Source organism: Exserohilum turcica, assembly GCF_000359705.1.
Source record: "Exserohilum turcica Et28A unplaced genomic scaffold SETTUscaffold_18, whole genome shotgun sequence".
Taxonomy (NCBI): Eukaryota; Fungi; Ascomycota; class Dothideomycetes; order Pleosporales; family Pleosporaceae; genus Exserohilum; species Exserohilum turcicum.
Genome location: NW_007360003.1, coordinates 267,348 through 280,072, shown reverse-complemented (window position 1 = coordinate 280,072; position 12,725 = coordinate 267,348). Strand labels below are relative to the sequence as shown.

Genomic DNA, 12,725 nt, shown 5'->3' with positions numbered 1-12,725 from the left:
TCAGCAGCGCAAAAGCCAAATACGCACACACAAGAAAAAATATCCACGTCGATGTGAGACATGTGTAGTCTATGGAGACAGGCCCCCCCCCCTGGAAAAGATGCAACCCGCACCCCACACATGCTAGCGCGGGCGCATCTTGGCCCGCCCCCAAGACGCGTCGCGTAGTCAGCCATGTCTCCAGCGTCCACCACCCTCGGCATGGGTTGATATGGCCACAATCAAGGCCATAGAGGGCCGCTCCGTCCACCACATCCAGTCGGGCCAGGTCATTGTTGATTTGCAGTCTGTCTGCAAAGAGCTCGTTGAAAACAGCATCGATGCGGGCGCCACCGCCGTTGGTATGTCTTCGCACTGCACAGCACCCCCTCCCTCCACACAGCGGCAGACGACGACTGACCCCCGCCACCACACACAGAGGTGCGTTTCAAGAATTATGGCCTCGACTCCATTGAAGTCCAGGACAATGGTTCCGGCATCTCGCCCGACGACTACCACACCATTGCCCTCAAGCACTACACATCCAAGCTTGCCACCTACGACGACCTCTCGTCGCTGCAGACATTCGGCTTCCGTGGTGAGGCGCTGTCGTCGCTATGTGCCCTCTCCAAATTCCACATTGTTACCAGCCGCGCCTCGGATGGACCCAAGGGCACCAGGCTAGACTTTGAGCAGTCGGGAAAACTAAAGGGGGCTTCGGTCATGGCCGCCAAGCAGGGCACAACTGTCGTGGTCGAGACACTGTTCTACAACCTGCCCGTTAGACGGAAGGAGCTTGAGAAGAACATCAAGCGGGAATACAACAAGGTCCTGCAGCTGCTCAATGCATATGCATGCATCAGTGTCGGTGTCAAGTTTTCCGTGAGCAACCAGATACCCAAAGGGTGAGTGCGGGCCATGTGCTGTCCTGTGTCTGCCGCCTTCGCTGACATGCCTCCAAGGAAAAAGACTGTTGCCTTTTCTACCAATGCCAATACAAACACGCGGGACAACATCGCCAATGTCTACGGTGCAAAGACGGTTGTCGCCCTGATACCTCTCAGCCTCGAATTCACAATGGACCCTTCCAACCGCCCGGGTGCTACGCAGAGTGCAAAGAATTGGTCCACACAGGATGAGGCAGCAGAGCATGCAGTCAAGATCGTGGGCCACATATCCCGCCCCGTCGTAGGCGAAGGCCGTCAAACGCCCGATAGACAGATGTTTTTTGTAAACTCGCGGCCCTGCAATTTGCCTCAGGTGGCCAAGGCGTTCAACGAGGTCTACAAGTCCTACAACATCACACAGTCTCCGTTTATCTTTGCCGACATTAAGCTTGACACGAATGCCTACGATGTCAATGTGAGTCCAGACAAGCGCACCATCATGCTTCATGACCAGTCCATGCTTTTGGAAAACCTCAAGGAGTCTCTGTTAGAGCTGTTTGAGGGCCATGATCAAAGCGTGCCTCAGGCCCAGCTGCTTGGGAATAAGAAACCGACATCTGCCTTCAAGCCTCCCCTCATGCAGCCCCGTGGAAGCACTACCTCTGCACGGGAAGACGACCAGAGCGGTTCTGAAGATTCGAATGAAGATCAACCCGTAACACCAAAGATATCTGAACAACTCTCGACACGAGATACGCCCGACACGGCCGAACGACCTGGCTTCGTGAGGGCAAGCCTTCTTGAGCGATTCGCTGGTCGTGATTCGGAAGATCGAGTGGCCCGTCCACTACCCAGATCTGGAAAGGCTACCTCTCCTAAGCATACTAAGGCTGATGAGACGCACATCATTCCCCCAGACACACGTCGACGCAGCACGTTATCTGAAGAGGGCGATGTAGTCGACCCAATCCGTCCACGTTCGCCATCCCCGTTGTTTGAACCGGAACAAAACAAGGCCCATGTTGCCATCAGACACTCTCAACCTCCCAAGATTGTTCAAGACTTCAACGCTCGCATAGCTTCTCAGAGTCCCCGCTCTGCAATACCACATCAGTCATTGCCTGCCGAGCCTGATCAAGAAGGGGGGGAAGAAGAACAGACCATTCCGGCCATTGTACAGACGCCTCAAAAACCCTTGTCGCAGAGTACCATTCAAAATGCTTTTGACCGCATGCGTCCCATGCGGACTCCAGTTCAAAAGGCCACAATAACCGTGGGTGACACCACGACTGTGTCTACAATCGGCACGGGTGGCCAATCGGTAGCCTCGAAGCGATCGAGGATACATACGCCAAAATTTTCTCTGTCTGGCAAGCCACTGAACCAAACGCCAAAGCAGAGTCTGTTCAAAATGGGCTTGAGTGGTTTCACTGCACCAGGCACTCAAGAGGAGAGCAGTGACGAAGATGGAGATGACGAGGAAGACGAAGCCATAGAGAACAGTAACATGTCTGATATGCCCATACGCTCCTCCTCTCCAGTCAAGCGTTTGCCGAACAGGTCGTTTGAGGAGCCAGATGCTGAGGACCTGGTACACTCATCAAGTGTTGTTCCGGCTCGCCTAGCATCAGTCTCTGATGGTTCTCCAGACATGGAACCAGAACTAGAGGTAGACGTGGGAAGTACAGACGAAGAGTATGAGGACGAGACCGAAAAGAAAGCAAAGGAAGAAGCTAAAATCGCTCGGCTTATTGAAGAAGCTGAAGAGAATGCGGCTCGGCCCACAGAAATGAACCTGAAACGCGCCAATAAGCTTTTCAAGGTCACACAGAAGAAGTACTGGACAATCAACCTTGAGCGTGTCATTGAGACGACTGTAGATTCAATCGCTCGTAATCTACAGGAAATTCAAATGGCTCTCGATGCATCACTGGCAAAAGCCGAGCAGATGGCAACGTTGCCTACGAGCACCCAACTGAACGGGGAAGACCCAGAGGAGCGGCTTAGTCTCACGGTAACAAAAGCCGACTTCCACGAGATGCGCATCATTGGGCAATTCAATCTAGGCTTCATCATTGCTGTGAGGCCGCCGACCTCGACTTCGCCCACTTCAGATCTGTTTATCATCGACCAGCATGCTAGCGACGAAAAGTACAACTTTGAGCGCTTAGCTGCGACGACAACACTAGTGTCACAACGTCTTGTTCATCCGCACCCGCTCGAGTTGACTGCAGTTGAAGAGGAAATCATTCTAGCAAACGAGCATGCACTTACCGCCAATGGCTTCGTTGTTGAGATGAACGCTTCCGAGGCTGATGAAGCTGGCCATCGTGCCAGACTAATTTCCTTACCAATGTCCAAGGAGGTAACATTTACACCCACAGACCTTGAAGAGCTCCTGGCCCTCATCTTGGACAATCCGCCGTCATCGTCAACCTCGACATCACCGCATATACCGCGTCCCTCCAAGGTCAGAAAGCTACTCGCGAGTCGCGCTTGCAGAAGCTCAGTGATGATTGGTAAGACTCTTCAAACGCCACGTATGAGGGAGATTGTTCGCCATATGGGTAGTATGGACAAGCCATGGTCTTGTCCTCATGGCCGACCTACGATGCGCCATCTGTTTGGTTTGGAAAAATGGCAGGGCTGGAGTGAGGGAGACGGTGTCACCGGAGTTGACGTGCAGGGGGAGAAGACGGATTGGGCAGCTTACATGAAGATGAATAAGCGTTGAAGCAGCACGAGGTGTCAAAATCAAGGGGATTTGTTTTGCAGTCTGCGTTGGATCGTTGGTGGCTGTTCAGTCTATGTGGTTATGACACTCGAATATTTCGGTATTCTTAATCACAGGAAAACGGATATTGGATGTTGGGCCAGGAAAGACGTATTCATAGCACAAATTACAGGTATCCTAGATAGCATTGGCGCTGGCAGAGCAGGTATGATTCATAATTTCAACGATGCAACGAGATAACAGCATCAAGACACAATGTGAGAGATGGAAAATCAATCATTCGGCCTTTTCTGTGTGTTGTCTGCAGCCAGAGAGTGGATTTTGAGCAAGAAGAACGGTAGGTAGTAAAGAAGAAAAGAACCGCATCAGTATTGGACATGGCACTAGTATTATCGGGCTTGGTTTGCTACTAGACAGTGGTGTGTGGGTAAAGCATGTTCCCTGGGTAAAGCAATCCGCTTGCTTACAGACACCTTACCCATTCTTCGTATGCAAAGGGACATTGATGTGGCAAATAATTATTTCGTAGCTAAGTTTTTTGTCATTGAGAAATTCCCAGTATATTCTGAACCTTGCTGCAAGCATGCGAGACTCTGTGCTGGCAACAGCTTGGACTGCCGCATCGTTTGCCCCATGTCCAGCAGCACTCAGTAAACGCAAATAGCGCATGCAGCGAAGCACAAATCTCGCTATGCAGTAACTCTCTCCATCCACTTTGGCCACGTACATGCAATCTCGCAAATTTCTTCTTCGCCTGGTTTCTCGTTCACAATACCACATTTCACGCAACATGCTGCAGCCCACTGCATTGCAGAACGACAAGGATAACAACAACAACAACAACAACGATAACGATAGTGGAAATGCTCGCGGCCCTGCTGATTTCTCCTGGGAAACAGCCAAGACCTTCTGGATTATTCTCATCATCGCCGCCATTATTTCCCTGTTGCACGTCGTGTACAAGATCGACAAAAGCAGACGCTACAAGATGCACGCGCCGGATGTTAGACTTGTCAGCGTAGCTACAGGACGAGCGGCGGCAGCAGCAGCGGTGACAGCAAATGTAGAGCCTGTGGAATCGGTGGCAGGAGACGAAGAGGAAGAAGAACAAGATGGATTGCAGAGACCCGGAAGGGCAGTGGTGAGAATGACGAGGAGTAGCAGCGACGTTTCGAATCTCCCGCGGTATGAGCGGTTTGACGAGGGCGCGGCGTGTGGAGAACATGTCAAGGTGGAGCGGAGGGTGAGGTATACGTATGTTTTGGGGCAGGCTTGGCCTGGGGGAGTGAGGAGAGGGTGAGGTGCTGGTTATTTTGGACGTCGTTGCTTGAATCAAAGATTTTGTTTTGGAACGTGAGAAATACGTAGTGGAATGCAGACTGATCTCAAGTGCTGCATGGTTTTTCCGACTGCTTGTGATTTATTCGTGCTCTTGTGGCATCAGAGAAAATTCGAAGATGGATACTCCTGATTCAAATAAGCATTCCAGAATACAATACCCGATCCAAACTTGTAGTACCAGACACATGAGTGAAACATACGACCCAAAGCTCAGATAGCGTTGCGTCTGATGTCTTGGTCTGCGTTTGCTACCAAGGTGTTCGTTGACCACAAAACCACGTCGCTTGCGTGTACATCATATGCCAACGCACTTCAGCAATACATTTTCTTACCAGCGTGTCATCTCAACACCACTAGTCGGCATAATGGAGCTGGAAAGCATCGCGATCATCTGCCTGGTAACGCTTGTCGTGCTCATTTTCCAGATTGTTGTTACTCTACATCTATCTTTGCATTTCTACAGTCGCATCCGGGCAAACGAGAGGACAAAAGATAGATGTGGGCCTGGTGCGATATTCGAAGCTCAGCCCAGTCTGGAAGAGGGGAGAGCACTGTCCGCACGTTGTTTGGATTCTCCGTCAGTTGCTGGCCGCCCCTATGCGCCAAGTTCTGTGTATAGCAGCTCGACAGCGGCCAGTGGACAGAGTCCTTTAGATGGAGCAGCAATGTCGTTTCCGTCGCCAGTTGCGAGCTACTTTTCGCAGGAAAGCGTGCCCAGAGCGGGCCCAGCTGGAAATGCCACTGGTCCAGAAAGCATGACTGCACATGGGGAGGTGGACGGGCGGGATGCGATGTCGTCAAGCCATGGAAAACCTAGAGGAGAGGCGTGAGGCGGTGACGTATACGTAGTGGCTGAACATGGTCCGTTTTTTCTTGCGCAACCAATCTGGGGTGGTCCTTGTCTTGCGATACACATGGAGGGGTAATGAAGGACGCAAAGGGTGGGTAGAAATTGAGTAGACGAGGTTGAGTCGACGCATGCGCATTTTGTATTTTTGTAATCCTTCTAACGAGCGTGATTCCGACATTTATCGTGTGGTGGAGCCAGCGGCTGAGTGAAACAAAAGGCTCATGGCCTTGCATGTGAAGAACTGCGTACTGGGTAGTTTGCTCGGTAAGGCGGCCATCCGCCGAGCCGAGCGACGCTGCCGATGGGGATGCAGACGATGAAGCGAGGGTTGATAGGAATATGCTGCGAGTATGTAGACATGCAAGTGATGCAGAGGAGCAGAGAGACAGCTGCGTTGTTATGTCAGCAGCCATGACGGGCAGCCAAGAAGACCAGGACAGGACAGGAAGGCGGGCAGCCATGGCGGAGCGGAAGAGACCGGTTTGGCGCACGAAGACGCCCGCGGCCGGTGGAGCTTTCTTTTTCAGTATCCGAGCTTTGCGCAACACCTCCCGCCGCCGACGACGACAACGACGACAACGACGATTCTCTCCCACGACCTGCTCCTGCCCTGGTGAAGCTCCAATTGGGTAGCACGAGAAACACACTTTCACCCGCATCATGTTGGCTGCTCGCTCCTTTGCCTCGCCTGCGCGCCAATGTCTGCGCCAGGCCAACCGCTCCAGGTGGGCGCCCGCGCTGTCCCAGGTGAGCTTCCAGCGGGGAAAGACGCCTTTTCCAGTCCTTTGTCCTTTGTGCGGCTGGCGATAGTGCTGCAGCAAAGGCCCCCCCAAAAAGAGAGAAGGAAAGAAAGAAGAGAAAGAAAAAAAAACAAGGCTGATGCGTGGCCCAGATCTCTGCCCGAACCTACGCCTCCGAGGTGGCCAAGTTCAAGGGAACCAAGGACAGCGACGGCAAGTACTGTGTCACGCTGATCGAGGGTGATGGCATTGGCCCCGAGATTGCGCAGTCGGTCAAGGACATCTACTCGGCCGCCAACGTGCCCATCAAGTGGGAGTCGGTCGACGTGACCCCGCGCCTCAACGAGGACGGCAAGACGGTCATCCCCGACGAGTCGATTGCCAGCGTCAAGAAGAACCTGGTCGCGCTCAAGGGCCCGCTCGCGACGCCCATCGGCAAGGGCCACGTCTCGCTCAACCTCACGCTCCGCCGCACCTTCAACCTCTTCGCCAACGTCCGCCCCTGCCGCTCCATCGCCGGCTACAAGACGCCCTACGATGACGTCGACACGGTCCTGATCCGCGAGAACACCGAGGGCGAGTACTCTGGCATCGAGCACATTGTCGTCGACGGCGTGGTGCAGAGCATCAAGCTCATTACCCGCGAGGCCTCTGAGCGCGTGCTGCGATATGCCTTCCAGCACGCCCGCGACATTGGCCGGAAGAAGGTGCGCGCCGTGCACAAGGCCACCATCATGAAGATGTCCGACGGCCTCTTCCTCAGCACCGCCCGCGAGATTGCCAAGGACTTTCCCGACATTGAGTTTGACGCCGAGCTGCTCGACAACACGTGCCTGAAGATGGTCACCGACCCCATTCCATACAACGACAAGGTTCTCGTCATGCCCAACCTGTACGGAGACATTCTCTCCGACATGTGCGCTGGTCTGATTGGCGGTCTCGGTCTGACCCCCTCTGGCAACATTGGTGACAACTGCTCTATCTTCGAGGCGGTGCACGGTTCTGCGCCTGACATTGCTGGCAAGCAGCTCGCTAACCCCACTGCGCTCCTCCTCAGCTCCATTATGATGCTGCGACACATGGGTCTCACCCAGGAGGCCAGCAACATTGAGCAGGCCATTTTCAAGGTCCTCGCCGAGGGCAAGGTGCGTCGCATGGATGCTGCTTACAGACGACTGATTGCTAACTCGACTTGCAGACCATCACGGGCGACCTGGGCGGCAAGGCCAAGACGTTCGAGTACGCCGACGCCGTCATCAAGGCGCTCAAGTAGATTAGGTTATGGAATTTGATGAGCATTGACACGACGGAATGGCGGTCACTGCATATTCTGGTCATGTCCTAGTCCCTGTACTATAGCTGCCATTTAGCTAGATATACGCCGATACCTTTGAAACTTGTATATTGAGAAGATATGACTGTAGTATTTCGCCCATGTTGCGACTTGGTGAGGATGGCATGCGACTGGACTGTGCAGCGCGCGCAAGATTAGCCGAGATGCGCAATGACCTATTACTTACTAGCATAAGCTCGCTATCCGCCAACCGACCAGTTCCCCCAATGCCGCCCAAACCTCCCTTCCGTCTCGCTGCGAAGCCTCCCGCAGCGCCAAAAGTGCATGTGAAGCCTGCGCCCCCCAAGACTGCCATCAAAGCCGCGCCCCGAGCCCCGCCATTGTCCAAGTCTACCGCAGCGCCGTCGGCATCATGGAGCCAGGTCCCCCCACGATCCCCGCCACCGTCAGAATGGCCTGAACAGGGACGCGCCCGCTCGAGCAACCGCTACGTGAAATGGGGCACCAATGGCCTTGTAGCAATGTGCGCCATGCTGTTTGTGCGCGATCACTTTGTGGAATTCCAGCATGTTCGCGGTTCGTCCATGGCGCCTACGCTGAGTCCGGATGCGCACGAGACGGGCAGGGAAGACTATGTCATTGTGCGGTCCTATCTGTGGCGGGGCAAGAGAGCAAGCGAGGAGCACGATGCTGCATGGGACATCCAGCGCGGCGACGTGGTGACGTTTTGGAAGCCACATAAGCCCTCGGAAATGGGCATCAAGCGCGTCGTAGCCATCGAGGGCGACACGGTATACCCGACGCGCGGGTATGCTCTGGATCCCGCGTCTTACCAATCGCGGATGCAGGGCTTTCCGGACGGCCTTGCAGACCGCGACCCGGACTCGATCGTGCCCGAGCCAGAGGTGGGAAAGGTGGTGGTGCCATATGGCCATGTGTGGATTGAGGGCGACAACTGGCGCAGGAGTCTGGATAGCAACGACTTTGGACCGATTAGCAAGGGCCTGATCCAGGGCAAGGCGGTAAAGGTGTGGAGGAACTGGTTTAGCCTGATGGATGTGGCAGATGAGCGCAAGAGGAGGGAGAATGATATGAGGAGTCGGATTGTAGAGGGACGCAGCGAGATTCCGCAAGCGTATCTGGATTAGCATATGAGGCGCGTCTGATATGCATACACGCATCGTCGTTGCATGTCACTCACAGCTGCTCAGGCACCGCGCCAGAGACGCAAACGTCTCTAGTCTTGGCTGAACTCGCAGCGACATTTTCAATGGCCTTTGAAGAGCCGTGGCAGCCTTATCTTTGCCAGCAGGGCGCTCCAAGACACTTGTGTGCGGGGGTTGTCGTATTCTTGCCAGTGAAGCGGGGAGCAGAACCATGAGACGCTCCGATATACTGTGGCCGAGGCTCCAAGATGCGACTATGACGGCATGTCTGCATGTAGTAGGTTGGTAGTGGCGAGTATGGCGAGAGGCGAGGCGAGGGATAGCGGTTTGCAACCTCGTACTAGAATACGTGGTCCCAGAGTAGGCGTACCGTGCCATGTTGCTGCATGCGACTCTCTTTGCCACGATGCGGGGCTGATATGGCGGACGTCTGCTTTGTGTTTTGTACACACAGATAGACACAGATACTCAACGACGCTGCTGGCTGTTGCTGAGACGGCACTTGTCCAGTGCCCCAGATGCATGGCCTGGCTTGGTGTCCACGCAATGGCAATGCGGGATATCTTCGTCTGCCTCGACCGGACCCCTCTCTCCCCCTCTCGTGCCCCTGTCCAGACCCTGTGCGTCGCGCCTTCCCCGCGCTAGCTCACTGCAGGCCAATTGCCCCACCAAGCTACGCGCGTTGAATGCACCAGAGCTCACCGCTCAGACCAGACCACCTGTCCGACAACAAAAGCTCCAGCTCCAGCTCCTCTGCTCTGCTCTGCTCTGCTCTGCTCCATCCAGCTCTGCTTCACAATTGCTTTTTCCCCAGCCCTCCCCTGCATCATCCCCCTGCATCAACAACACCCCTCCCAATCATCCCCACAATGGCAGCTGCAATCCCCCCAGGCGGAACCTTCTTCGACACGGTCCAGAAGAGGTTCGTCGATGTGCCCGTCGACGAGTCCAAGGACAATGCCATCCAGACGACCGACTTCCTCGAGGCTGCCGAGGGCCTGACGACGCTCTTCGATCTCCTGGGCTCGGCCGCCTTCAAGCCTGTCAAGAGCGACATGACTGGCAACATCAAGGTCCGCACTCATCCGGCCACGGTGCAAGCTGCGTGTGGATGCTAACGCGAGGCAGAAAATCCGTGACAGGCAGCTCGCAGCACCCACACTCTCCGAGACTCTCCAGGACCTTGTCCTCAACGAGCTCAAGGAGAAGAAGCACACTGCCACCGAGGGCCTTGTCTGGCTCAACCGGTATGCATGCATTCGTCGAACCAGCAGCTCCAGGAACTTGTGCTGACAGCTTCGTTTTGTAGTGGCCTCGACTTCACTGCTCAGGCTCTCCGCCACAACATCACCAATGTCTCGCATGAGCTCGCCGATTCGTTCCGTGAGGCCTACGGCAAGACGCTTAAGCCCCACCACTCGTTTATCGTCAAGCCCATCTTCAGCGCCGCCATGAGCGCGACACCATACCGTGCCGATTTCTACAAGAAGCTCGGCGAGGACGATGCAAAGGTCCAGGCTGAGCTGGAGACGTACCTGTCTGCGTTGGAGAAGGACGTTGGCATCCTGAACGAGTTCCTGGCCCGGAAGGAGGCCAAGTGGTAGATCCACTGTGTCTACACAAGTTAAAAAAAAGGAATAACGAAAGGTTGGGTTGAGAATCGGCCAGCGCCGTTGATGTGTCATGTTGTTACGACGAGCATGATGAATATGAGCAGATTAGCTCTCCCGCACGAAGCCTCGTTTCCTGCTGCCTGTCTGCGTGATGTTCTTTTCGTGCTTCTCAGTCCGACCTTTTTCTCTGAAATACAAACAGTGCCTCGTCCTTGCCGGCAAAGCTCGGCAATGGCATTCTCAGCGTGAGTTCAAAGTGAGACAAGTTTTTGGCGACCCATTCATCTACAATGACGTCCCTGAAGGCCGTGAAGCCGTTTCTGTTTTGCGTGCCGGCAACGACAATGGTGTCGCCCTCAAAGGCCTTGAGGATTGGGCCTGTAAAGTCTCCGGTTGCCTGTGGATAGACGAGCAGCAGGACGCATCCCTTGCCGTGGTTGTTTTGTTTGAGATAGTGCTTGCCATCCATGTGGATGGTGTCGTTGATCCACGAGACGCGGTACTCGCTGACCTGGCTGTCGATGGCACGGACATTGAGCGGTTTGGTGGCGCCAATATGGGCAATGGGGAAATGGCGCAGCATATACGTCCAGTAGCCGTTTCCGGAGCCAATGTCGAGGATTGGCAGGACGTCTTCTTTGCTGGGGCGCGCGGGCTGGGCCAGCTTGGCGATGGCATGCAGCGCGGCATACGAGGGCACGACGCAGCCAAAGTGATGGTAGAAGAGGGGCAGAATGTGGTGGCTTATCCTCGTGTGCGTAGTCGACGGCAGTGGGCCGGCCCATTCCAGCTCTTGGCACGAGTACCTCCAGAGATCAAAGTAGGGGTTCTTGTGCTCGCGCGGCTTTTTGCTGGGCACAAGGCCGAGATGCGGCGATGCCGTGTTGTGTAAGCGCGCGGCCAGATGCGTGGCTATTTCTAGGCGCAGGCTTTGTGCTTTTGCGCTCTTGAGGAAGCTGTTGAGGGCCTTGGGGAGATTGGCCGAGGCGCTGAAGACGTCGGTGTATGCCTTTATCTCGTCGAGCGAGGGGTGCGGCGGCTCTTTCTGGCTGGTGGTTAGGGGTTGGGCGTGGACATGGGATGCATGTGGTGTGTCTGGAAGTGTTTGGGCAAGGAAACATTGGCTGTTGCTGGAGATTCAACAGGGAGTACAGTAGGTGTACATACAGGCTTGCCTTTGTCGTCTGTGTACCATGCATGCAGCCCGTGTTGCCTCTTTGCGTCAATGGCTCGCTGTGTAGCCAGCAGCGTAGTCTCTGCCTGTGCCCGGTAGACATAGTCGTCCGTGGGCGGAATGTCGAATGCTTCCCCTATGCATTGTGCCAGCGGCTTGTCGCTGTACAGTGGTGAGTACTTTTCCTCGGACCACTCGTCCAAAAAAGTATTGGGGTTGAACTTCTGGAGCGCCATGCCGGCCCCGAGAGATGTATTGTTGCAGTCCCAACCGACGAGTGCGATTGCAATGCACACGTGAATTCCCAAGCTCTTTCTTGCGCCTGCACGACTATTCCAACCGGCTGTAGTTAATGTGCATATGCGAGAAGGCTGGCTCTCACGGAACCGGGAAAGTCGGACATAGAGAACAGCAAAATTGCCGACTAAAGCGCTTCAGGTGGTGCGCGCGCGCCAGTCGTTAGCTTTGATAGTAGCTGTACGGCTCAATAATCGCTTTTGCTATTTAGGTCTCTTTTGTATACTTATTTAAGATATTTTCTTTAATTCTAAAATTTTAGATTTTAATATTAAGGTGTTGTAGTGTTGGTATATGGCATTGAAAATAACGAGTTTTGGTGGGGAGAGCCGGTTGTTCTCTATTTCCGACTTTCCCAGTTCCGTGAGAGGCTGGCTGTGACGGGGGCGGCGTCTGTGCTGCAGAGTTCCTCGGCAAGCAGCCAATGGGGCGGCGCTGATGAAGAAACGGCGGGCATTCCGTCATCCATCAGTAATCAGGCTAGCGTGCTTTCCATGCCCACGCCAAATCCTTACCTTAGCTTTACCATGTCTTAGTCACTTATTGCAAATGCACTCGGCGCTGCGAAATGCACCTTCGAGATGATGCGCGAACTCACACCCCATCGCTCGCCCGCCGAATATAAAGCGCGACAGAAACGCCCGCCGTGA

At 54.5% G+C, this 12,725-nt stretch overlaps 7 protein-coding genes across 7 annotated transcripts; 6 read left to right on the top strand and 1 right to left on the bottom strand.

The window, feature by feature from the left end:
* Positions 1-211: 211 nt before the first annotated feature.
* Positions 212-3,717, top strand: SETTUDRAFT_184371 (uncharacterized protein; the record flags this gene model as incomplete). The annotated part of the gene is made up of 3 exons (XM_008026421.1): positions 212-341; positions 419-884; positions 942-3,717. 3 exons carry the CDS (start codon positions 212-214, stop codon positions 3,598-3,600), a joined length of 3,255 nt encoding a protein of 1,084 aa, XP_008024612.1. The 3' UTR covers positions 3,601-3,717.
* Positions 3,718-4,390: 673 nt separating this feature from the next.
* SETTUDRAFT_39191 (uncharacterized protein) lies at positions 4,391-4,900 on the top strand (the record flags this gene model as incomplete). Its single annotated transcript, XM_008026356.1, has 1 exon — positions 4,391-4,900. The coding sequence occupies one exon, from the start codon at positions 4,391-4,393 to the stop codon at positions 4,898-4,900; it is 510 nt and encodes a 169-aa protein (XP_008024547.1).
* Positions 4,901-4,964: 64 nt separating this feature from the next.
* On the top strand, positions 4,965-5,844 carry SETTUDRAFT_168877 (uncharacterized protein). The gene has a single exon (XM_008026420.1). The coding sequence runs from the start codon at positions 5,307-5,309 to the stop codon at positions 5,769-5,771; it is 465 nt and encodes a 154-aa protein (XP_008024611.1). The 5' UTR covers positions 4,965-5,306; the 3' UTR covers positions 5,772-5,844.
* A 607-nt stretch (positions 5,845-6,451) lies between these two features.
* Positions 6,452-7,804, top strand: SETTUDRAFT_109183 (uncharacterized protein; the record flags this gene model as incomplete). Its single annotated transcript, XM_008026419.1, has 3 exons — positions 6,452-6,538; positions 6,684-7,676; positions 7,730-7,804. The coding sequence occupies 3 exons, from the start codon at positions 6,452-6,454 to the stop codon at positions 7,802-7,804; spliced, it is 1,155 nt and encodes a 384-aa protein (XP_008024610.1).
* A 398-nt stretch (positions 7,805-8,202) lies between these two features.
* On the top strand, positions 8,203-9,384 carry SETTUDRAFT_168876 (uncharacterized protein). Its single transcript, XM_008026418.1, has one exon. It carries the CDS (start codon positions 8,347-8,349, stop codon positions 8,971-8,973), a length of 627 nt encoding a protein of 208 aa, XP_008024609.1. The 5' UTR covers positions 8,203-8,346; the 3' UTR covers positions 8,974-9,384.
* Positions 9,385-9,819: 435 nt separating this feature from the next.
* SETTUDRAFT_168875 (uncharacterized protein) lies at positions 9,820-10,803 on the top strand. Its single transcript, XM_008026417.1, has 3 exons — positions 9,820-10,064; positions 10,120-10,238; positions 10,301-10,803. The coding sequence occupies exons 1-3, from the start codon at positions 9,861-9,863 to the stop codon at positions 10,593-10,595; spliced, it is 618 nt and encodes a 205-aa protein (XP_008024608.1). The 5' UTR covers positions 9,820-9,860; the 3' UTR covers positions 10,596-10,803.
* On the bottom strand, positions 10,774-12,014 carry SETTUDRAFT_177027 (uncharacterized protein; the record flags this gene model as incomplete). Its single annotated transcript, XM_008026416.1, has 2 exons — positions 10,774-11,649; positions 11,772-12,014. The coding sequence occupies 2 exons, from the start codon at positions 12,012-12,014 to the stop codon at positions 10,774-10,776; spliced, it is 1,119 nt and encodes a 372-aa protein (XP_008024607.1).
* Positions 12,015-12,725: the final 711 nt, after the last annotated feature.

Coding starts and splice junctions, on each gene's coding strand:
- SETTUDRAFT_168875 (XM_008026417.1), top strand. CDS start 9,861: ATGGCAGCTGCAATCCCCCCAGGCGGAACCTTCTTCGACACGGTCCAG. Junction 10,065..10,119: donor ACATGACTGGCAACATCAAG/GTCCGCACTCAT, acceptor AACGCGAGGCAG/AAAATCCGTGACAGGCAGCT. Junction 10,239..10,300: donor GGCCTTGTCTGGCTCAACCG/GTATGCATGCAT, acceptor TTCGTTTTGTAG/TGGCCTCGACTTCACTGCTC.
- SETTUDRAFT_168876 (XM_008026418.1), top strand. CDS start 8,347: ATGTGCGCCATGCTGTTTGTGCGCGATCACTTTGTGGAATTCCAGCAT.
- SETTUDRAFT_168877 (XM_008026420.1), top strand. CDS start 5,307: ATGGAGCTGGAAAGCATCGCGATCATCTGCCTGGTAACGCTTGTCGTG.